Genomic DNA, 22742 nt, shown 5'->3' with positions numbered 1-22742 from the left:
CGCCGAAGCGTCGCCGGGCAACGGCTCCGTGCTGCTGCTTCCGCTTCCGGGGCGAGCGGGGAAATGGCGGCGGCCGCTGAGGAAGCGGAGGCGACGGACTGGTAACAGCCCCCGTACCTTCCCCGCTCTCTGCACGCTCTCCCGTCCCCGCACCCACCCCCGTCTCCGCACCCTCCCCSGTCCCCGTACTCCCGCTTCCCCGCACCCCCAGCGCGCCGGGGCCGTCTGACTCCCGCCCGGTCGGTCCCCGCAGGGCGCTGCCGCCGGAGGTGGAGGTGCTGGAGTCCATCTACCTGGAGGAGCTGCGGGTGGCGCGGGGCCTGGGCAGGTACGTCCCGCGTTCCCCATCCCCGGCCCGGCCCCGCGCCGCCCCCTTTACCCCTGTCCTTTCTCCAGGTGGGAGCCCTGGGAGATCAGCATCACCCTGCACCCTGCCACGGCCCAGGACCAGGAGTCCCAGTATGTCCGCTTCACCCTGGTGCTCTCCGTGCCCCCTCAGGTAGGCTGCCCGCCGACCCCGCATCCCTGCTCCTCCCGGCCTCGGGCCTCTCCACTTTCCTTGYTGTGCTGTGGGTGTTTCTCTTTTATCTTAGTATCCTGATGAAGCTCCGGAGATCTCCATCAGAAATCCGCGGGGGCTATCAGATGAGCAAATTCAAAAGTGAGTGCTAGGAGGGTGGGGAGTGGGTGATCCTTTCCCACGGAGATGCGGGAGGCAGAACTGGTGGACAAACCTTCTTTAATTCACATGGCTTCTTTAATTCACATGTCTAACAGATGGATACAGGTCCCTAAATCACTGTCATAAATCTCACAGGAGCCACGGGAGCAGAATATGACATAGAGGGGTCCACCTTGTGGTCCCCCTGAAATGTAATTTGAATCCCCGGGTCCTTGAAAGCTGCTATTCCTGCCCTGACAGACATGGGAYGGACCCAAGTCCTTGGGCAGCCCATTGTTGCCTTCATGCTTTGGTCCTTGGTGCAGTGGAATGTCCAGAGACCTTGGTGCCTGCCAGCAGCACAGGAGGATGTGACTCCCACCACACCTGCTCAGAGGCTGCTGTCAGATAAAAAATCCCAGGATTCACCGAAACCAAAGGGTGCTGGGTGATCTCAAGCTGAGGCTGTCAGCAAACCTTCTCTTGCAAGTCCTGTTATGACAAAGGCTTCCTATGCACAGGCTTGTGGGGAGGCAGGACAGCATGTGAATATGTGTGTGCACATGTGCCCATCCTGTGCTTCAAGCAAAGCCTGAAGGCCAGTGCTCTCTTTCTTCCTCTTGTCATCATGACAGGATGGCAGGTATGTGGGACAGTGAAAAGATGTCGCTAAATTCGCATTAAGGATTTCTGTTGCTTTGCTGTAGGATTTCCCAGACCCTCAGAAGTGTTGCTGAAGCCAGGCTGGGGACAGAAGTGCTCTATGAACTGATTGAGGTGAGAGATGGAGGAGGTTGGGGGTGACCAGCCACAGACACTGATCCTTAACTGCTCAAGGGGTGGGACATTCCTGAGCCCATGGGCAGGCCAGTGAGCAAAATATTTGCTTTAATGATTTCACAGAAGGGAAAGGAAATCCTCACTGACAACAATATTCCTCAAGGACAATGTGTGATCTGCCTCTATGGATTCCAGGTAGGTGTTGTCTCCTGACCCTGCAAACTGACTGGGAAGTGAGGCAAGAGAACAGGGAGTCTGAGGCTGGGATATCAGTCTGGGATCAAAATGTGCCCCAGCAGCCTCCTCGCCCCTGTTCTGTGGGTGATCTGACTGCACAGTGCCCTTCCTAGGGCGATACACACTGCTCTCCCCATCAACCTCTAGATAATCATCTGCAGAAAATGGGCACATGGGCAGCGAGAGATACTGGAGCATCTCAAAGTGTAGCATCTGGGGCTAGTTGATGGTGCATTTCAGCTTCCATGTGTTGGTCACACCCCATCTGGAGTTCAGGTGGTCAGAGGGACTGGAACAAATCCACACAGGTGCTGAGATCTGGGGACAGGAAAGCTGGCCTTGTCCAGSTTGTAAGGAAAGTCGGCACCTGCCTAAGAAGGAGAACACATCAGTTGGGAAGATTGCTGGTTACACAGGAACATGTGGAGAAATCAGTCATAAAAACTTTGCATCTTGCCATTAGGAGTATTTTTAATATTCAAAACAAAGAGCAGCATCCCAGTAATTGCTGAGGGAATGGAAATGCAGCCTAACAGATGATAGGTGGTTCTGCTAGCACTAGCACTAGTTCCCCATGGCCACCACTGATGTGGAAGTGAAGACACATCTGCTGGGAGATTACACAACCCTTTGTTCAGGTATCTTTCAAAGATGCCCTTTTCTCTTGACAGGAGAAAGAAGCCTTCACAAAGACACAGTGCTACCACTACTTCCACTCCCACTGTCTGGCCCGCTATGCCCAGCACATGGAGGAGGAGATCCTCATGCAGCAGGAGGAGAGAGAGCAGCACCTTGCACAATCCCCCAAAGAGGTATTGGGCCCCCTTCCCTGGCCCCCTGCACAGACCTTCACTATATCTGTATTACCCTCTTTGGGACATGGACCAAGGGCTACTGTGACCCAGCAGCACAGTCAGTGTTGTGCATGTGCTGAGAACCAGAGCAGGGACTAAGTTATCTCCAAGGGTCCTTTCCAACCMAACAAGTTGGTTTATTGAATCCCTAGGTCAGTGCCTGCTGTGTGCAGGGACAAGGGAGTTGCATTTTAAGACTTCTGGAACCACGGGAGTTAGAAAAGAGAGCTCCTTTCATAGTCCTAGTCCTTGAACTGTGGGGGGCTACAGCAAGGTAAACACGAACACCTGTGTTCTGGGGTGACAAAACCTGCCTTTCACGTGTTGGAACAGTTGTCAGATGCAGAGTAAACAGCACAGCTGAGCATGGGACAAGTCAAAGGCTCCTTCCTACAAATCCTTTCAAAGAGGTGCTGCCTAGCACCTTGGAGCAGAGAAAAATAGATCCTAGGCTAAGGAGGATACATGTTGACAGGAGTTCTTTGTAAAGCARTCAGCTGCTGGAGCACAAATCCCAGCATGCCTCATGTGGTAACACCTTCCATGGCAGTTGCTGAGACCTAAGGCTGCTTGCATGCTGCTGGAACCCCTCTGGGCTTCCCTAACTTGGCAGAAGAGTAAAGAAGACCACCCTGTTCCACTTTCAGGCTGGGGTTATGGGGCAGCACAAGCTGGATTGGAGGGTTTGCTRTCACCTCTTGCCTTCTCACAGGAAGTTGGTGTGCAGTGCCCCGTCTGCCGGGAGACCCTGGTCTATGACCTCTGTGCTCTGAAGGCAGCACCACCCCCTCAGCACCCTCTGGTAAGAGATGGGGACTCACCTGCCCAGCTGTGCCCTCTCACTGGGTCGCTTTAACTGGGACATTGTAAGGGATGAATGCATGTACCAAGTTCTCATAGATGTCCCATCCAAAAGGCAGCTCACAGAGAGCACGTTCAGTTGTGTAGCCCTGAGCKGAGCAGATGTGCTGAGGGAAATGTCCCTGCACTCACTGGGATTCTCACTGGGATTGTAGCTGCTTTGCTACATCCCCACAGCAGGATGTCCCAAGGCAGTCACTTCAGCAATGGTGGGTCTGACCTGGAATGCTCTACCTCTGTCCAGTGATTTCCCATGCATCTGTAGACCTGTAGGTCAGTGTGGCAAAAGGAAGCAGGTTGCCTGGCACTATGCAATCARAGGAGAGTTTGGGGAGTAGTTCCCACCCTTGCTGCTGCCATCCATGCTAAGTATTGAGAGAGGCTTTAACCTGTCTCGCTTTCTTCCGCCCAGGAGCCGTACCGGCCAGATGCCAAGGTGCTGCAGCACCAGGAAGAACTGCGCCTGATTTTCAAGAGACAGCAAGAGAAAGGGGGAATCATCGACCCTGAGGCAGAGAGGAACCGATACTTCATCAGCCTCCAGGCGGTATGGCACTGGGGGCAGAGAGCTGCCCAGGGGGCTCTGGGCTGCAGGAGCAAGCACCGTCATCTGCTCTGGGACCCCCCTATCCTTTTCTTCACTAGTGGCTTCTTTCTTTCAGCCTCCAGCTGCTGTGGATCCAGGCCAAGCAGCCACTGCCGCTGAGCTGTCGGTGAGTGTCCACGCTGAGAACATGGCCCAGCCTCCCAGCCAAGCCTCAGCTCMTGAGCCAGCTGGGGCATTGGATGCCAGGGTGGAGCCCAGGCAGCCCGAGAGGCCTGCTGTGCGCAGAGAGCAACTGAGTAAGAGGGAGAGGCACAGAGGGGAGAGGCCAGGCTCCAGAGGCCAGGCCAGGCAGCTGTGCAGTGGCTCGCAGGAACCAGGAGAGGAAGCCTGTCATCCACTCCATGACTCCAGGGGGCCCAGGGCCTGCAGCCARAGACCGGGGCGGAGACCTGCTGGACGGCACAGCCAGGAGTTTTCAAAGCCTCACAGTAGAAGCAGGGCTGCTCCCTTGGCTGAAAGAAAGGAGTTGTGCCCTGAAGACCCCTCACCAGTAAAGGAGGCTGTGGACTTTAAAGAGGAGCACCGTGACATGGAAAAATGGAGCACAGAGGAGGCGACTGAGGCCCGGGGCAGGAAAAAGGAGAACCTGATGTTGAACCGCAGTGACCACAAAGCTGCCTCCAACTGGCAGGGCCACCATAGGCCTTGGGATTGTGGGAGGTGGGAGAGGTCCAGAGTTCAGGAGCGTGGTTCCTACCCCAGAGCACCAAGAGGGCGAGGTGTGTTCAGGCCCAGTGGACATCGAGAAGCCCATCTTGAGAAGGAGAGTGGCTCCTAGCAGAAATGATCAGGGGCTGGGCTGGGGGAAAAGGCTGTTTCTGGGGAGAACAGTGAAGGCTCTGGTGAAGCAGTAGCAAGCAGATACTGTACCCCTTAGAAGGGATGAGGCAGATGGTGCTTGGTATAAGCAGTATGGCACTTGGGATCACCAGGGTTTGTCCAGAGTTTCAGTCTGCATCCTGATCAGCTGGCTGTCACCAGCATAGGAACCTTGACAGATTATATCAGCCTTGGTCTCAGAGGATCCAGGGGACAGAGTTAGCTTTGACTAGGGATCTGCAGCCATCATCCCTATAGGTGAAATGCCAAGAAATGTGCACACCTACAGAGTAAATGGACTGAGTCCAGCATGGTGCCATGGTAGAGCCAAAAGGCAAGACCTCCCCTGGCAGCCAATGTGCCAGTGGAACTGCAGTGGTGCCAAGTGATGGGGCTGTGCCAAGCAGTAGCCTGGAGCTCAGCTCCACTCACTCTGTCCCCCATTCCTTCTCAGAGCACATTCTCAACTGCTGGGATCAGCCAGGCAAGTCCATTTTACAGAGGACACTTCCCACTCCCAGACAGGAGATCCAGGTTAGCTTAAGTCAACACATGGGCAAGTCACAGCTGTCTGGTGGCTAAGGCTTCACCTTGGCTYCCACTTCCCCTGGGAAGAGAGCACTCTGCTTTGTAAACCTGTATGTCAGAATCTCCCTCTAAGGCCAGGCTGCCTCTTGGCACTTCTTACAACCTGGAAGTGAAGACATGTCCCAGTACTTTGGATACTGCTACCCCACTTTCATCTTCAARCTGATACTGCTTCAAAATGAGGATTTGCTGTTTAAAATAACTTGGTGCAGTTCCATCTGCTGCTGCTCCGCAAATTTAAATGGTGTTCCATTCCAAAGCCACACAAGGTGATCCCAGGCCTCTGAAGTGGGGCACTGCTATTAAATTAATTTGTTGGGTCTTCTCCAGAGCCTGCTCCCTTTGTTTCCTCTGCCCTCTTGCTCCTGTTTWTTGCTGTTTGGAGCAAAGGTGTTGAGCCCCGGTATTTCTCAATTCCTTCCCTGTTCCCTACAACCAGAACTGAGGCAGAGACTTTCCCCTGGCACTCCTGGGTGGCAGGAGGGCTTCTTGCTTTACCTGGCTCAGTGKAAGCTCTCTGCCWCACCTGGACARTAGGGATTCCTTCACACTTGTTTGTGCCTTGTTCTCCACCTCTTTTTTCGCCACACATGGGTTGTTACTGTCTTCCTCTTTAAAGTGCAAAAATAGCAGTGCCACAATGGACTTGCTGGAACTTCATGTGAGATCCCCAGAAACCAATTGCTATGTGTGCCACGAGGGCATTTGCCAAACCCGTCTGGCTGGTCTTTGGCACACGAAGTTGCACAAACCCCTTTCTTGACTAGGAACTCCTCACCTGCTTCCCTGCTTACTCAATGCCTCRGTCTTGACCTGAAGGGGTTGATTTAACCTGCTGCTCAAGAACCTTCTGTGCTTAAATTTCCAACCCTGGTCTATTTTCAACCCCAATGCTCTAAAATCATTACTATTTTTCTCCCTTTTTGGCCTGAGCCTACACTACCTGTCCTGGACTAGGTGACCTGAGAACCAGATGTGCCCTCCTGTGGATGAGGGCTGAGCACTCGCACCCTGAAGAGAGCCCTAATTTTTCTTCAGTGSTCCCTCTGTCCTTGTTCAGCTGGTGGAATGGCCTGCCCACACTTGGGTGAAAAGGCRCAAACTTTGCCTGATAGTGGTGCTTGTTCTGCTGCTTCCTGCCTTCACTGGTGAAACTGCTGTGCTCCAAGAAAAAATTTGGTTGTGTCCTGAAAGAAACATGGAAGTTCTCTGCCACTCACAGCAGCTGAAACTCCTTGGCTTCCTCCAGCAAGCCAGGATTACTCTCAGCAGGGAAGTTGCTGTGCCATGTCTGGAGCATGGGAATTCAGCCATGGAAATCAGAGTGAGTGAGGACTTGGATAACTTCAATCAAATGCCAGATGTGTTAGAGGGAAGGGTTTTTTCCTGGAAATAGTGTTTTAGAAAGGGCCCTCTCTGACTCACTGCTGTTACCCTGGAGCAGAAGGCACTTTGCAACAGTATGTGGAAATTAATTTGGGATAAACAAACGTCCAGGTCAGAGGGGAGCAACACAGCCTGCACGCTGACCTGGCTTCCTTGCTTGGTGTCTGCCTCTGTCAATCACCTACCTCACAAGGCTGTTGTGAGGCTTAACTGGTAAAAGCCCTTGGGCCGGGCAGAAAGGCACCKGCAGCGTCTGTAGCATTAACACTATTAAAAGCAAGCAGAGTGAAACATGTTGCATGTGGTGGTATCAGGTCCCCCACCAACCACTCCCCATCTCCCAGACACCTCGGAGRTATTTGCCAGTCACTCACTGGTCAGTTTTGACCCCTAGCTTTGAGGGGAGAGGCTGAACTGAGCAGCCATCCTCTGCAGGATGGCCAAACACAAAGTTTGAGATGCCAACCAGCAGCATCCTGCTCCTTCACTTGCAGAAACATTTGTGCAAGTATGGGGCTGCACCAAAGCACTGCCTGTTTGCACCAAAATCCATCCAAGGGCCATTGGCTGTGCCCCTGTGTACTGCTGTGTTCTCCTGGCCCTGCAGGGCAGAGCCAAGAGGAGGCCTAAGCAGTGACCTGCAATTTGGGTTTGGCCTGGAACCCACTTGCCCAGCCCCAGCAAGGTGTTGCAGCTCCCAAAACTGACCGCTTTATCGTAAGACTGGCTCTAGGGAAACTGATTTTCAGGAGTCTGAAAAGGGGACTGGGATGGGACAGCTGTTGTTAAGATATGCTGTAACTGGCCAAAGCCTCTCATCTGCCATCACATAGCTCCTGGGCCCCACATCTCCTCTGGTGGGAAGGACAGTCATGGCCACCTAGGAACAATATCCAAGCAGATCTGTAGCTTGGCATCATACCTCAGCAGGACATCATAACTCAGCAGGAGCAGTGGCCCYAGCCTAGAGCCTGAGGGACGAGTTGTCTCATAGGAGCTGTTTGTTTTTTTTCAGAAACACTCTGAATTTGCAATAGTGGCCTTGCCAGGCCCTGGTCAGGAGKGCTCTGGACCAGCAGCTAGATAGTGGAGCAACTAACAGGAAAAGGGACCAGAGAGACAAGAGCTGTGTTGTGCACTTCACAGAGGATATTCACAAACCAGTGAGACCACTGTCTTTTAAAAAAACCAGCAGCTTTTAGCAGTGTAGAACCCCARTGTCTTGCCCAAAGGAAATGGCCTTCTGGGGCACCCCCAGGCTGACCCAMAAGGAAGGGAATTCACACCCAAGAGCCCTGGCAATTTACAGCAACCCCAACACGAGGCACACACTGGTGAGCAGGGCTGGTGCAGCAGCACCGAAGTCTGGAGAGCGCCAAGAGCCAGATTCCCTCCCTTGCTGCAAGGCTGGCAGCCCTGGTTCTCCAAAACCAAGGCACTGGAGGGTAGAGGTGAACAGAGACCTGGCCGGTGCAGCTGGGCAGCTTTGTGGCATCCCCAGGATGGTCACATCTTTGTCCCAGTCCTCTCAGTGTCACAAGGGAAAGCTGRCCCCTGGTCACAGCAGGCTGGAGCTTATGTTTGAAGTGGCTCCTTCAGGGTCCGTCTTGTAAAGCATGAAGTGACCCTGCACTTGGGCAGCGCTGATCTGTTTGGAGACCGCCAGCGCCTGCTCCGCAAACCGCTGGGCTGCARCCGGGGGCTGCTCGGGGTAGAAGCGCTGGAACATGCAGGCGAGCTGCCAGCGGGAGCAATGGCCCACGTACTGCTTCAGATCCACACGGCCAGGGCGCACCAAGGCTGGGTCCAGCCTGTCAAGAGACACAGGGAGGGCCTGGAAAATCTTGTCTGAAAAGTATGTCTGCAGGGTGGGTCCTGCAGGAAGATCCTATCCACACTAGCAYAGCCCATGACCTATCTGTAAAGTGCCATGCACTGTGAGATGGTAAATGGGGGAACAGGTTCATCCCTGGGAAGATCGACAGGGAAAATCAACCCAAAAGGAGAGAGCTGGGGAAGGACTGATGCCAGAGGAGGACAAGAATATCTTGGGAAACAGCTCTGCCCATCTCTGTCCCATGAGCAATTTCTGAACAACACCCTCGGCTCAGTGAGTGAGCCAAGCCTACCATAGTGCAGCTGTCCAGGTACCATGAGCCCAGGCTGCATCCCATCAACCCAATGGGCTGAACATGGGACCAGTGCTTCACTCACAGCATGAACACAGCCCCAAAATGGGCAGCTTCCCGTGGACAGGAAGCTGGTACCACTCCTGAAGGGCACAACCATGTTCTGAACAGCAAGTAGGCATCTGAGACTACAGCAAAATGGATCCTGATTAGCAAACAAGGGATTTGCATCACAAGGGAGAATGTGGGAAACATGAACCCCTAATCTTCATGCTTGAGGATTCAACAAATAAAGCCCAGCAAAAGGGAGCAAGGTTTTTCTGTGCAGCCCACCCCATTTCCTCCCAGGGGGCAGCTCTGACCTGTCCACATAGTTGGTGGTCATGAAGACAATCCTGGCTTCTGTGGAGGCCACACCATCCAGTGCATTGAGGAGACCACTGAAGGTCAGGCGCCCCATGCCTTGGTACACAGCCGGGTCTGSAAACAGAGGTGTCTGAGATCATACCCGTTGGCCACTAACCCTTTGCTGGCTTGCAAGGCCACGTTCCTATCACCTCAGGCTTATGAGGTGATAGGACTCCTCCTTGCCTAGAGGCTGGCCCTCTGCCTGGCTGGCAGCACATKCATGTCCCCTGCTCACACACATCCATGGGAACACAGAGAATGAAAGGGAAAGCCACCTTCTCCCTCATGCTGAAAGTAGCTGGGTAGGAGAAGGATTGTCGCCCAAGGATAAAGAACCCAAAGTTCCCTCTACAGCCTAGCCAAAGCTGGACAAGTTCCAGYTTGGGCCCTGAGGGCTGAGAGATTCCTACTGGTCTCTGTGGGTGCAGTTGAGCAGCCCAGGTCCGAACATTTCCCCAATACAGCCAGGGAACCTCCCTCCTGCTGCYGGCCCAGGAACAGGGGCAGTGCTCACTCTCAGCAGCAAGGTCCCGACTGATGAAGGCAGCATCCACATCCTCCAGCAGGATGATGCTCTGCTGTGGTGCCACACTCAGGAGGTGATTGAGCCGGTCATCAGAGAGGCTATGGTCACTGAGGCTCAGCAGGCAGATACTGTACTCCAGTTCCCCAGCCAGGGCTGTGCTGGAAAGAACAACCACAAGGGTTAATCAGAGTGGGAAAGCCTGGACTCAGGAAAAAATCAGATTTCTCCACCCAGCAGCAGGGGRGAGGACAGAGGAGTCCTTTCCCAGCAGGGATCAGATATGAGAGGCRGGTGGAAGCCTCTGCTCAGCCCACCCATGCCATGCAGCACTATGCAGAGCAAGGGCACAAAAGGCTTAACACACTGACCTGTCACAGTGTCAGCARTGCAAATGTTTACCATAGGCACTACATGTAAGGCACAGTGCACTTCTGTATTCCAAACACAAACTCATCCACACCCTCTCATCCAGGACTGGTGTGGTCAAGAGCAGGCAGCTGGTGGGAAAACTGCTGTCTGCCAGCCAGCAATACTCACATAAAACTGCTTTTCCCACAGCCAGGAGGACCATACAGAAGGTAGCCTCTTCGGTAGGGGATCCCTAAGAAGACAGTGTTCTTTTAGGATAACCACCTGGATTGTTCTGTGCTACCTCCCTCCAAGCTGCGGTGCTGTGCTGAGCATGCAAAGAGGATAGATACACCTGGGGAAGGCAAACAGCAGGGAAAAAGCTCTCCACAGCCAATTCCAGAGAGGACCACGAGCACCCTGTCTCACCCCACACCGTACAGAGCACGCCACACCAGAGCCTTGCCTCTTTCAATGTACCACTTGGGGTTGCTGATGAAGTCCTTGACATCCTGAACCAGCCTCTCTGACACGCCTTGGTCCAACACCACGGAGCTGAGGGGCCGGCGGCGGCGGGGRAAACCGAACTGACGCCACTCTGCTCCCACAGCCGTATACATGATCGTCCTCCCCTCCTGCTGCTGCAGCGCCAGCTCCCGGGCTGCAGAGAGAGGCAGAAGGGACAGCTGCCAGGGAAGAGGATCTCTTGTGAAGCCCTGGGTATCTCCAGGGAGTAGGCTGTTCCCAGCAGGACTACACATAGTTCCCCTACAGACCTTCCTGAAGGATATTGAAGAAGATCTCCCGGTCAGTGCCCAGTGCAGTGAAGGTGACAGACTCCCAGGGGGTCCCCGTGTTCAGGTCAATCATCTGCGTCTCCCGGCTGCGCTCGATACGAATCCACTTCTTGCGATACCTGGGGCAGGAAGACAGGTGGGGGCACAGTGATACAGCACCACTCAGCTGTGCCTCACCTGGTTCATGCATCAAGAACACTCATTTCAGGTAAGGAAATAATTTCACAATGCTGAGTTACTCAATCTCCTGCTCTAACCCAGACCCACAGAGGAGGCAGGATCCTCTCCACTGCCTCTACAGGCCCCCCAATTTGCCAAAGTGAGGSTCAGTCCCCAAACTGCTTTCCCCCACTCTCCCTTACCAGATGAAATGATTCCCGAGGCTGGGGACAAAGTCGAACTTGGTGCTGACACGCCCACTTTCATGCTGCAGGTACGACGTCTCAACACTGAGGTGCTGCGTGTGCTTGGCATGGTGGGAGACCCAGTTCAGCAGCCACTGGTAGCTCTTATCCTTGCTGGGCACCTCCAAGGTGATCATATAGTGGCGCCTGAAAGCCACCAACCCAAACTGGGCCCCCTTACGGGCTGCTGCCAGGACTGTGCCCACCCCAACRAGGCCAAACCCAGCCCCAAAATACGGGTTGTCCTTCAGTGCTAAGACGAAGTCAGAAAAGGGCATTGTGAAAGGTTAGGCAGCTCCTTTCCACAGCATTGTTTCTGTGCTCCGGAAACACACCTGTGAGGAAAGACTGAATGGTAGCAAGGAACACAATGGATCACCCACAGTTCCCTGGCCAGTCCTCAAGGGAATAGGCTGTCTGGCATACTTGGATCTCCCAAATCTGTGCTTATTACCAAGGGTTCAGACAGCGGCTGGCTGCAGGAGCCTCCTCATTCTCTGCAGACCACTGGGCRAGCCAAGCAGGAGGGGGCTGGAAGGCTCTTGGAGAAGCACGGGAGCATCTTTGGCTTTTTCAGCCAAGACAACAAGCCCAGAGTTTTACAGGGTTTTATTCTTTAAACGGCTAGAAATCATGAGCACTCCAATTATTTTAAGGTTTATCTTTTGAAAAAGCTGAAGGACATCCCCAGGCTAGGCCGACAGCCGGGTCTTTGCTGCTGAGAACGGGCACACGACTGTAGTGGAAGGCGCACCTCCATGTCTGGATRATAGCCGCATGCTCCGGGGGCCTGAAGCTTCTCCAGCTCCCTCTGCAAGTCTGTCACTACCKGGAACTAGGGGGAGCCTTCCCCGCCAGACACACAGAAACACGCTCTGCTCCCCCACGTGCAGAACTCCACTTCCACTAAAACAAGGCGTGACCTTCCTCCTTCCCAGAGCACAGCGTCCCGTGGGCATGGTCCCGCAGCTCCCCCCAGCAGGAGCCCCACCTTCCCCCTGCAAAACACCCAGATCCACAGCGGCCTTCCCCGCAGCGGAGGCCCAACCCCGGCCGCTCCACGGGGGCAGCCGCGCCGCTCTCACCCCCMGTCCGGCCGGTGCCGATGCCACCGCCGCCGCCACCGCTCACCTGCGCCGCGCCGCTTCCGCTCCCGCCCGCGCCGCTTCCGGCCGCACCATAGAGCGGGGCCGGGCAGAGCGGCTGCGCGACAGGCACAAAGGGCGGCGCTCTCGCCGCCCGACACCACCACCGAGATGTGCCGGGACAGGGACACCCGGGCCGGCGGGGACAGCCCGGGGTAAGGGGCGAGAGGTTGGGACGTGCGAGACAGCTCGGGGTGAGGAGTGACSGGCTGGGAGAGCCGGGAGCAGCCTGGGATGAGGGGCTGGGGGCGCCAGGGACAGCCCGGGGTGAAGGACGAGGAGCTGGAGGGGGGCCTGGCCGGGCGGGACTCGTGGGGGCGCCTGCTGGCCGGAGACTGGGYATAGCTCTGAGAGTGGGCTTCGGGATCCGTCCAGCTGCACCCAGGGAGCAAGCCCTGGCTGTTGGGCTCGGGGAGAGGGTACAKGTGTCCTTGCACTCTCGTCTGCCTCATGACAGGGCTTGCCAGGGGCCCGTTTGGAGCACAGCAAAAAGGATCCAGCCCTGAGATACCCTGCCCCACGACTGGCACTACAGGCTGCTCCCCAAAATCCTCTTCACCTCTGCGATGTCCCTCGTTTAAAGTGCCYTCTTCTGTTTCAGATTGAGAGGCCATCCTGCCCAGCACCAAGGCAGAGCCAGGTGGCAATGAGTGCAGCAGTGACTGTGTCAGAGAGTGCCAGCAGGGAGATGGAGGCCCTGTGCTCCGAGCTGCTCCTGCCCACACCAGGAGAGGTGGGAGCTGTGGGAAGCCCTGGTGTGGCCAGCACTGGTCTGGCTGGGACACCCCCACTGGCTGCTAGCCAGGACTTGCTGCTGGCAGAAGCATCAATGCCTGGGGAAGGGGCTCACGCTGAAGGAAGCAATGTGGAAATACTCATCGAAGCAGTGGCTGGCAATGTGACGCTGAGCAACTCGACCAGTGCCACAGGTATGGGGTGCAGGGAGCACAGAATGGGCCCCATTGCACTGTGCAGAGGGAGAGAGGTCTGGCCAGGGTCCTTGTCCCCATTGCCCTCAGGTCTCTGACCGTACATTATGAGTCTGGTGCCACCACGAAGTTCAAAYCTGGCACCAGCTGGGTGTGTAGATGGGAAGATTTGCATGCTGTGTGAGGGGGTACTTCAGGCTGTCAGTAGGGAGCAGGCAGAGATCTCCACCTGGACTGCAGTCCCCCAGCATGCCTCCCACGTGGGTCAAGTGTGGGCACATCCTACTAGGAATGGGACCAGGCCAGCCTCTCATCTCTGCATGCTTCAAAAGTGCCAAGRGACAGACCTGGTTATGGTGGTCATCTGGGTGGTGGTATTCCATCTYTTATGGGAGACATTCCCAAAATATAATTTGTGGCAAGAGAGGTTTATTCTTGTGCAGAGCTGGAACTGAACCACCAGTTACAAGCTCTGGGCCTTTCTAAAGCCCTTTCTAACACTCACGCCTTGCTCTCTGCAGAGGTTTTGGTCAAAGTGGTGGAGCTGTACTTCTGCGAGCGGTGTGGCCAGAGCTTCTCAGAGGCCTCCCTGCTCTCCCAGCACCAGTGCCTGCTGCTGTCCCCCMCAGAGCACCTGGAACTCCCAGGGACACTGTTGGCTTCTGTCACCGAGGGCCACAGTGAGCCCGGGAGCTCAGAGCTRTCCAGAGCCAGCACACAGGAGAGCTCTGCTCCCGAGCGTCTGCTGTGCCCCATCTGCCAGGAGGCATTTGTGCAGCCTGGCCAACTCAAGGAGCACTTCAAGACCCACCGTACCCCATCAGGAGCCCTGCCCTGTCCCGAGAGGGGCTGCCACTTCACCACAGAGGACCGCAAGCARCTGCGCAGCCACTTGCGTCACCTGCACGGGGCCTCCCCCGTGTCCTGTGCCTGCCGGGCCTGTCCGCTGCTCTTCCCCAGCCGCCAGGCCATGGAACAGCACCACCGGACACACTTTCCCTTCCACTGTGGCCACTGCGACTTTGTCACAGCCAATGCCAAGCTCTTCTGGCAGCACAGGAAGAGTCACACCATGGAATCCCCCTCTGAGATGCCCACAACAGGCAACCTCCCTAGTTCAGACTCTCACAGTCTTGAACAGTGCTGCATGCTGCCATCGGGTATGACTGGGTAGGGGGTTGGGGACTGTGGGTGCTGCAGAGGCTGGCTGTGTCCATGCATCCCAGTTACATCCCAGCTGGAGGAGGTGGGGGGGTGAAGCTGGAGGGCTGGGAACCATGCATTCCTGCCTCCCTGCAGCATAGTTTGTGCCCTCCATCTCAGCCAGGTGGTTTTTCTGCATGTTTGTGGGTGTGTGGAGGTGGCTTCCTCTTGCCTGGAGTATGATGATCTCATGTCTTTCCCCATTGAAGCAGCATCAGAAGGGCAAGAGAAGGCAGGGAATTGCCACCCTGGCTGGAAATCCAGCACAGCAGAAGCAAGGCCAGCAAAGTCTGTGGGTTCTGGGCACAGCTCCTTGAAGGGGCAGAAAGCATCAGCTGGAGAAGAGGACTCAGAAAGCAGTGGGGATGAATCRCCAGAGGAGGATGGCGAGAGCCCCTGTGAAGCTGAGGCCAAAGAGGATGGGAAGGCACCTCCCAAGAAAGTTGGAGTGCCAAAGGCACAGCACTTCAAAGGTAGGATGCAGGGCCCTGCCAGCACCTGCTCAGGCTTTGTGAACAAGCACCACATCCTCAGGGCTGGCAGGGAAATTTGGCCCAGGGTGATGGGTAACCTCTCATCTTCTGCATGTGTAGTGCACCTGTTCCCCCTGACCTCTGCCCAAGCAAATACGTCCCTTTTCAGGTTCATGCWCGCTGCCAGGTTTAGGGAAAGATCGCTCTGGCTTTGGGGACCAGGGGCATGTGGGAAGGCCTGATGTAGGCTGCACGTAGCCTGTGCTGAGCTGGAAAGAGCTCACCTGAAGTGTGCTGGTGGATTGGGGTGGCGACAGTCCTTCTAAGTAGGTGGCTGCTGTGTGACTGCACTTGTGTGTAAACCCTCACCCTGGCATAGCTGGATCAGGGACAGAACATCAGTCTGTGCTCTCCATCTTTTCCCTATTGACTGCTCCCCCTCCTCTGTTCCCACAGGCGATGTTGCAGAAGGCTCCGAGTACCTCTACAAAACCCACATGTGCCCCGAATGCAAGCGGTGCTTCAAGAAGCGGACACACCTGGTAGAGCACCTCCACCTGCACTTCCCTGACCCCAGCCTGCAGTGCCCCAACTGCCACAAGTACTTCACCAGCAAAAGCAAGCTGAAAATCCACATGATGCGGGAGACAGGTGAGAAGGCTCATCGCTGCCCACTCTGCCACTACAGCTCAGTGGAGAAGAACGCCCTCAACCGCCACATGGCCAGCATGCATGAGGACATCTCCAACTTCTATTCCGATGTCTACTCCTGCCCTGTCTGTGAGGAGAAGTTTCGGCTTAGCCAGGCCCTCAAGGAGCACTTGAAGACTCACAAAACTGAACCRAAAAAGCTGAGCTGCTTCCATGCGGACTGCAACTACTGTTCAGAGGACCGTAAGGAGTTTGTCCGTCACCTCAAGGATGCTCATGGCATCAAGGCGGTGGAGTGCAAGTATCATGCCTGCTCACTGCTCTTTGGCACAGCTGAGGCCATGGAGGCTCACCGGAAAACCCACTATGCTTTCCACTGCCAGCAGTGTGACTTCATCTGCTCCAACAAGCACGTTTTCCGCAAGCACAAGAAGCAGGGACACCCAGGCAGCGAGCAGCTCCAGTGCAGCTTCTGCCCCTACGCCACTTTCAACCCTGTGGAGTTTCATGACCATGTGGGCAAGATGCATGCCAACGAGAAGATCCACAAGTGCACCGAGTGTGCCTTCGCCACYGCGCACAAGCGGGTGCTCATCCGTCACATGCTGTTGCACACTGGTGGGTATCCCTTGYAGGGGTCCCAAAAGCTGAGCTGGGATGGGGAGGGTGTTTTGTCCTAGCCCTGAGTGGGCAGGGATGGCTGGGTCAGGGCTCCTGGGTTACACCACCAGCTTTGCCCATCCCAGGATCACTTGGTTAAAGTTGTTCCATGCTCCCTGCTGAACAGGTTTCCCTCCTGTGTTGTTTTATCTGGSTGTCATGCTGAAGGCATTTGTGTGTTGCACGTAGGTGAGAAACCTCACAAGTGTGAGCTCTGCGACTTCACGTGTCGGGATGTGAGCTACCTGTCCAAGCACATGCTGACCCACTCCAACGACAAGAACTTCATGTGCACCGAGTGTGGTTACATCACCAAGTGGAARCATTACCTGAATGTCCACATGCGCAAGCACACTGGAGATCTTCGGTAAGACACTCTGCTCTACTGGCCTAGCAGCATAGCCAAGGCTCCCCAAATCCTGCTCCAGGGTTCTGCTTCTCCAGGCTGCATTGTATGCCACGTTTTCTCAAGCCTGGCCTGACTGTCTGGTACATGACAAAATTTGGTCTTTGACCTTGCCAGTTGTTTCCAGCATGGTGCTGTGGAATCAAAGGTATTTTTGGTGTCTCTATGCCGCCAAGGAAGTATATTATCTCATAGGTACAACTCTGAGCTTGAGTTCATGGCGCTGCTGATGTTTGTGGGCCAAGGCCTGTTCAGGAATGCCAAATTATCACCTCCTTTGGGTCTAGCCTGCCTCCAGGGATGCTGGAAGTGCTGTTGGTGTAACACATGTAAGGATTTTTGTGGCTGACACAGTCATTGTATGGAATACTCAGGGAATCTATCTCCAGTCCTTAGGCTAGGGGTGTAAGGCACCAGCAGTACTAAGGGCTGCAGCAGGAAGGAATTGCCTATGGTAAGAGCTGACTAGATGGCAAAAGTCAGATCTGGCAAACCAAACAGTACCCCTTCCCTGTCTGTCTGGCATGGGGAGGAGAGCTCAGCATGCCTGACGAAGCTCAGCCTGCCCCGGTTCCTTATGCGGCCTGACCAATTCTGCTTGTCCCCGCAGGTACCAGTGTAACCAGTGCTCGTACCGGTGCCACCGTGCYGACCAGCTGAGCAGCCACAAGCTGCGGCACCAGGGAAAGAGTCTGATCTGTGAGGTGTGCGGCTTTGCCTGCAAACGCAAGTACGAGCTGCAGAAGCACATGCAGGTGAAGCACTCGCAGAACTACCAGGTGCCCGTCTTCCAGTGCCAGTACTGTACCTACCAGACCAAGTACAAGCAGGCACTGCTGAACCATGAGAACTGCAAGCACACCAAGCAGAAGGAGTTTCGCTGTGCCCTCTGTTCATACTGCACCTTCAGTAACACCAGCCTCTTCTTCCACAAGCGCAAGATTCATGGCTACATCCCTGGTGACAAGGACTGGCTGGAAAATTATGCCAGCAAGGAGCTGGAGATAAGCTCGTCTGAGGCACTCTTTGGCTATGAGCTCGGTGCAGCCCTGCATGTGGATGCCAGTTCCGCCCTCACTGTCAAGGAGCAGTGGACAAAGGAGAAGCCATCCCAGGTGGAGTCCCAGGGAGAAGAGAGCTACCAGCAAGTGTTCGTAGTGCCCCTCCTTGAGCATGATGCCGCTCCACCAGAGAGCAGCGGTGAGGCAGAGAGTGGTGTGGGTGAGGGGGAGCAGAGCTGTCCTGCCAGCAGTGCCCTGGAAGATGACTGCATGCAAGGAGATGCTGCCGCAGGCTCTACTGAGCTCACTGTTTCTGAAGATGCAGCAGAGAGCTGCACCTTGCACTTGGAGGCACTGAATGTCTCTTCTGACCCTCTCCTGGAGCACTTGACTGGAGAAGCCTGTGTGACCCAGTCAGAGAGCATGGAAATGTTGTCCTGCAAGCAGCCTCCTGCAGCCTATGAGATGCTGGGCCCCCAGGATGGCCTTGGCTTGGAGGACAGTGGCAATACACTCGAAGACATCCCAGACTTTGAGGAAGAGGAGGTAGGTGTGCCAGAAGATGAGGTGAAGGGCAATGTAGCAGCAGGAGACAATCAGGGAAAAGACACYCTAAAGCAGGACATGGGCCACATTAAGGGGTCATGCTCAGACCACTACAAGTTGGTGGCAGACACTGAGGTGAGAGAGACCAGCCAAGCCAAGCTGCCAGAGTCCTGGCTCAGCGTGCTGAAGGCACCTGAACAGGGCCACCTGCCTGCCCCAGAGGATATGGCCACCTCCAGTGACAATGCCAGGGGCAGCTCAGAGTCACTGCTGAAGGCTCTTCGGAAGCAGGACAAGGAGCAAGCAGAGACRCTGGTGCTGGAGGGCAGGGTGCAGATGCTGGTGATGCAGTCAGAGAGCCAGGTCTTCAAGTGTGAGAAGTGCTCATACATCACACGGAAGGAGAAATCCATGTCCTTGCACTCCAAAGCCAGCTGCCAGAGCCGCAGGACCCCACTCCTGTGCCGAGAGTGCGGTGCCAGCTTTAAGCAGCAGAGGGGACTCAAAACCCACCTCCTAAAGAAGTGCCCAGTTCTCCTGAAGAACAACAAGATCCTCAAACCAACCAGTCAGGAGCCGCCTGGATTGTGCCAACCTGCTGACCAGCCTGGTGATAATGGTACAGAAACAGCAGAGAGTGAGAAGGGAAGCTCAGAGGAGTCCAGGCGTGCTGAGAGCCCTTGGGAAGCTGAACTGCTGCCTGATAAAACACAGGCACAGGTGGTAGGCAGTCCTTTGGCTGGAGCACAGACATCAGGCTGTCATCCCTCTGAGAAATCCTTGCTGGGTGACAGCACAGAGATGGCAGAAGAGCCTCCCCAGCAAGGGGATGGGACTGAGCCAGGTGGAGTTGCTCGTGCCTCTCAGCCTGGGAAACCCTCAGAGAAATACCGATTGGAGGGAGGGAAGCTGCACTGTAATGCCTGCTCCTTTGTGTGCTCCCGTGTCACCACCATCACCTCCCACGTGGAGGATGGCTGCCGGAACCTGGAGCAGTTCTGGTGCTCCCTGTGCCCTGAGACCTTCCGTTCCCGGCGGGCCCTCAAGAGCCACTGCACTGAGAAGCACATCGTGCACCCCAAGGAGAACGGACCCCAAAGGACCGAACTCCCTGAGGGGGACCCCTCCAGTGTTGAGAAAGACCAGCCCAGCGAGCTCGCGTTGGATACAGCCCCACCAAAAGCCACCCTGCCCAAGAGGAGGCGTTTCTCCTGCCCCACCTGCCCTTTCACCTGCCACCAGGAACGGGCCATGAAGACGCACAAGAAGAGGGGCTGCATGACCCTGGGCGAGTTTCGCTGTGCCTCCTGYCCCTTCACCTCCAAGGTGGCCAAAGCCCTGCGGCTGCACCGCAGACTGCACCGCAAGCACTACAGCAAGCGGCCACAGCTGCAGTGCCGCCAGTGCGAGTTCACCTGCAAGCAGGCCCGGTGCCTGCGGCAGCATGTCCGCATCAAGCACGARGGGGTGAAGCCACACAAGTGCCACTACTGCGAGTTCAGCACCACGMGACGCTACCGCCTGGAGGCCCACCAGTCCCTGCACACCGGCGTGGGGCGCATCGCCTGTGGCATCTGCAGCCAGACCTTCGGCACCAACTCCAAGCTGCGCATCCACCGCCTGCGGGTGCACGAGAAGACACCCACCCACTTCTGCCCGCTCTGCGATTACAGCAGCTACCTGCAGAATGACATCACCCGCCACGTCAACAGCTGTCACCACGGYGAGCTTAACTTTGGCTGCTCCCGCTGTGAGGCTCGCTTCAGTTCAGAGACGGCTCTCAAGCAGCACGTCCTGCGGCGGCACGAGGAGAAGGTTTCCTAYGGCTGTCCACGCTGCAGCTTTGTGTGTCACAGCGAGGCCACGCTCAAGTGCCACGTGCAGAAGCAGCACCCGCACCTGGAGTGCAGCACCTGCAAGGAGACCTTCGCCACCCGGGAGGCGCTGGAGGAGCACAAGACGCAGCATTTCAGCCACCGCTGTGAGCTGTGCAGCTTTGCAGCCAAGGAGAGGCAGCAGCTGGTGCGGCATTACATGGAGAGCCATGAGCCRGCCGCGTCCCAGGACAAACCCCTGCACTGCCCCTTCTGTGACTTTGCCTGCCGCTACCAGCTTGTGTTTGACCAGCACATGAAGGGCCATGGGGGCACTCGTGTGTACAAGTGCTCGGACTGTGAATACACCACCAAGAACAGGCAAAAGATTACATGGCACATCCGCATTCACACTGGCGAGAAGCCCTACAAGTGCCACCTCTGTAAATATGCCTGTGCCGACCCCTCACGTCTCAAGGTAAGGGCTCTGCTTGGAGCAGTAGGATATGTTCCTGTTGCATCCCTATGCCTTGTGGGGCATCCAGCCATAGGGATTTGGGGAAGTGTTCCCAAGGGGCGCTTTTATCCTCTGTGTTCTGTGGCTCATACAGAAATAGAAGGYGGGCAGATGAAGTTCATGGCAATACAGTACATTTCTTCTCTGGTGTTGCAGTTCAAGGGCAAGGGAGACTTGTAACAAAGCAAAAAGGTGGGCAGCTGTCTGAGTTCACTTCTTTTCCAGCTGACATCTCTGACTTTCTCTGGATGCAGCGTTGCACCGTTCAAAGCCAAGTTTGGCTGCTTGCTGGTTTCATCAGGCTCTGTGGTGCCAGTTAGACATGGTACAGGGAAACCTTCAGCTTTCTTGCAAGCAGAGCATGACCTTGCCTTCATTRCTGTAGGTGATTAGCATCTTGATGCATTGTAAAGGGCTTTTCCTAGAACAGGAAATGTGTGGGTGATGGAGGCATAGGGTAATGGAGGGAAAAATGGTCTGGTTTTGCTAAAAGAAGTATTGACTTTTTTAATGGCCAGGCTGAGCTGGGGCCCCCTGGGGCCCCCTGGGTGAGGCTGTGCAATGTGCTCAGTTCTGCTGGGCTGGGTTTTAACCTGACTCTGCCTTAAATACTAAACTGGGGAGCAAAGCCTGTGCCATCCAGAGGCTGGGACAGAGCAACTCAGCAGTACAGGTGGTCTCATCCTGACCCTGCTGTGGATCCCCTTGCCCATAGCCTGCCAAGCAAGCACACAGCCCTCCTTGCCTCACGCAGCTGGAGATGTCAGAGCTAYCTTTGAGCCTCTCACTGCCACCCCAGAGCCCTGCACATTCCCAGGGCAGGGGATGTGGTCTCATCCTGACCCTATCCTCCTGCCCAGTATCACATGAGGATCCACAAGGAGGAGCGGAAATACCTGTGCCCTGACTGCGGCTACAAATGCAAGTGGGTGAACCAGCTCAAGTACCACATGACAAAGCACACGGGTGAGTGCTGCTCACTGAGGACAGGCTGTCGAGCACCAGGGAGGGTGTTGGGGCTGCTCCATGCTTTTTCTGCCAGTGATGCAGCTGGAGAGGAAGGAGGAAGTTTGGGGGGCAGCACGTTATCCTGTGCTTATGGGGTGGGGGTGGTGYCCTCAGGTGGGAGGGAAGTTTGGGTGGCACCGACCCCAGGCACTGTTYAGTGCCTTGGAAATGGGGATCTTGGTGTGCCAGCTGACAAAATGGGGTGTAGGGGAAGTCCCTGGGGACTGATGCTCTGTTACAGGGATGGTGAGACCCATAGACTGGAAAGCACTGTGCCCCAATCCTGGTGCCATCCCTTTCCCTGTYGCCACAGGCCTGAAGCCATACCGCTGTGATGAGTGCGAGTACTGCACCAACCGTGCAGACGCTCTGCGGGTGCACAAGGAGACACGGCACCAGGAGGCCCGTTCCTTCATATGTGAGCAGTGTGGCAAGGCCTTCAAGACCCGCTTTCTCCTTAAGACTCACCTGAAGAAGCACAGCGAGGAGAAGCCCTATGTGTGCAACGCCTGCGGGCGGGCTTTCCGCTGGGCAGCCGGCCTGCGCCATCATTACCTGACACACACCAAYGAGCACCCCTTCTTCTGCCGCTACTGCCCCTACAAGGCCAAGCAGAAGTTCCAGGTCATCAAACACATCCAGCGACATCACCCTGAGCACGGGGCTGTTGACCCTAGCCAGGGAGTGGGAAAGGACCCCAGCACACACACCGTCCACCTTCACAGTGTGCAGAGGGAGAGCCAGGCCAAAGTGCCCAGGATGGAGCAAGAAGGAGGGTGCCCTACAGARAAGGATGGCACCTCTTAATGAGGCTGAATCCCAACTGCTTTAAGGTGCTGGTGGCACAGGCCTGCTGCAGAGATGTATGTGTGTGTATAGGCATATATGTATATGGGTTGTAAAATATGCAACTGTATAAAAGGAATCACTTAGTTCCTTTTAATACTGTTTCTTTGGCTGCTTGGAAYGCTTGTGTGAACAATG

At 55.6% G+C, this 22742-nt stretch overlaps 3 protein-coding genes across 7 annotated transcripts; 2 read left to right on the top strand and 1 right to left on the bottom strand.

Annotated features, from left to right (window-relative positions):
- Window positions 1-49: 49 nt before the first annotated feature.
- RNF25 (ring finger protein 25) lies at window positions 50-5738 on the top strand. Of its 2 annotated transcripts, XM_057367562.1 has the most exons (10): window positions 50-101; window positions 254-328; window positions 397-499; window positions 594-661; window positions 1369-1438; window positions 1565-1636; window positions 2350-2490; window positions 3245-3334; window positions 3806-3940; window positions 4056-5738. In XM_057367562.1, the coding sequence occupies exons 1-10, from the start codon at window positions 64-66 to the stop codon at window positions 4776-4778; spliced, it is 1515 nt and encodes a 504-aa protein (XP_057223545.1). In that variant the 5' UTR covers window positions 50-63; the 3' UTR covers window positions 4779-5738. The 2 variants fall into 2 exon arrangements, with proteins under 2 accessions (XP_057223545.1, XP_057223546.1); XM_057367563.1 differs by lacking the exon at window positions 1565-1636.
- Window positions 5739-6023: 285 nt separating this feature from the next.
- LOC130574376 (mitochondrial chaperone BCS1) lies at window positions 6024-12592 on the bottom strand. Of its 3 annotated transcripts, none has more exons than XM_057367565.1 (8): window positions 12537-12592; window positions 11364-11740; window positions 10981-11120; window positions 10671-10865; window positions 10394-10457; window positions 9845-10014; window positions 9285-9402; window positions 6024-8604 (listed from the first exon to the last, which is right to left on the bottom strand). In XM_057367565.1, exons 2-8 carry the CDS (start codon window positions 11681-11683, stop codon window positions 8352-8354), a joined length of 1260 nt encoding a protein of 419 aa, XP_057223548.1. In that variant the 5' UTR covers window positions 11684-11740; window positions 12537-12592; the 3' UTR covers window positions 6024-8351. The 3 variants fall into 3 exon arrangements, with proteins under 3 accessions (XP_057223548.1, XP_057223547.1, XP_057223549.1); XM_057367564.1 differs by having other exon boundaries at window positions 12491-12548; XM_057367566.1 differs by lacking the exons at window positions 11364-11740; window positions 12537-12592 and having other exon boundaries at window positions 10671-10890; window positions 10981-11034.
- ZNF142 (zinc finger protein 142) lies at window positions 12574-22708 on the top strand. 2 transcript variants are annotated; one of them, XM_057367560.1, is made up of 9 exons: window positions 12574-12705; window positions 13152-13479; window positions 14001-14639; window positions 14895-15155; window positions 15612-16424; window positions 16656-16833; window positions 17483-20711; window positions 21611-21716; window positions 22072-22708. In XM_057367560.1, exons 2-9 carry the CDS (start codon window positions 13197-13199, stop codon window positions 22563-22565), a joined length of 6003 nt encoding a protein of 2000 aa, XP_057223543.1. In that variant the 5' UTR covers window positions 12574-12705; window positions 13152-13196; the 3' UTR covers window positions 22566-22708. The 2 variants fall into 2 exon arrangements, with proteins under 2 accessions (XP_057223543.1, XP_057223542.1); XM_057367559.1 differs by having other exon boundaries at window positions 14892-15155.
- Window positions 22709-22742: the final 34 nt, after the last annotated feature.

This window comes from Malurus melanocephalus, unplaced genomic scaffold (assembly GCF_030028575.1).
Source record: "Malurus melanocephalus ecotype Western Australia unplaced genomic scaffold, MMel_1.1 scaffold_81, whole genome shotgun sequence".
Taxonomy (NCBI): domain Eukaryota; kingdom Metazoa; phylum Chordata; class Aves; order Passeriformes; family Maluridae; genus Malurus; species Malurus melanocephalus.
Note: the sequence above shows the minus strand (reverse complement) of the source record. Positions and strands in the feature narration are given on the sequence as shown.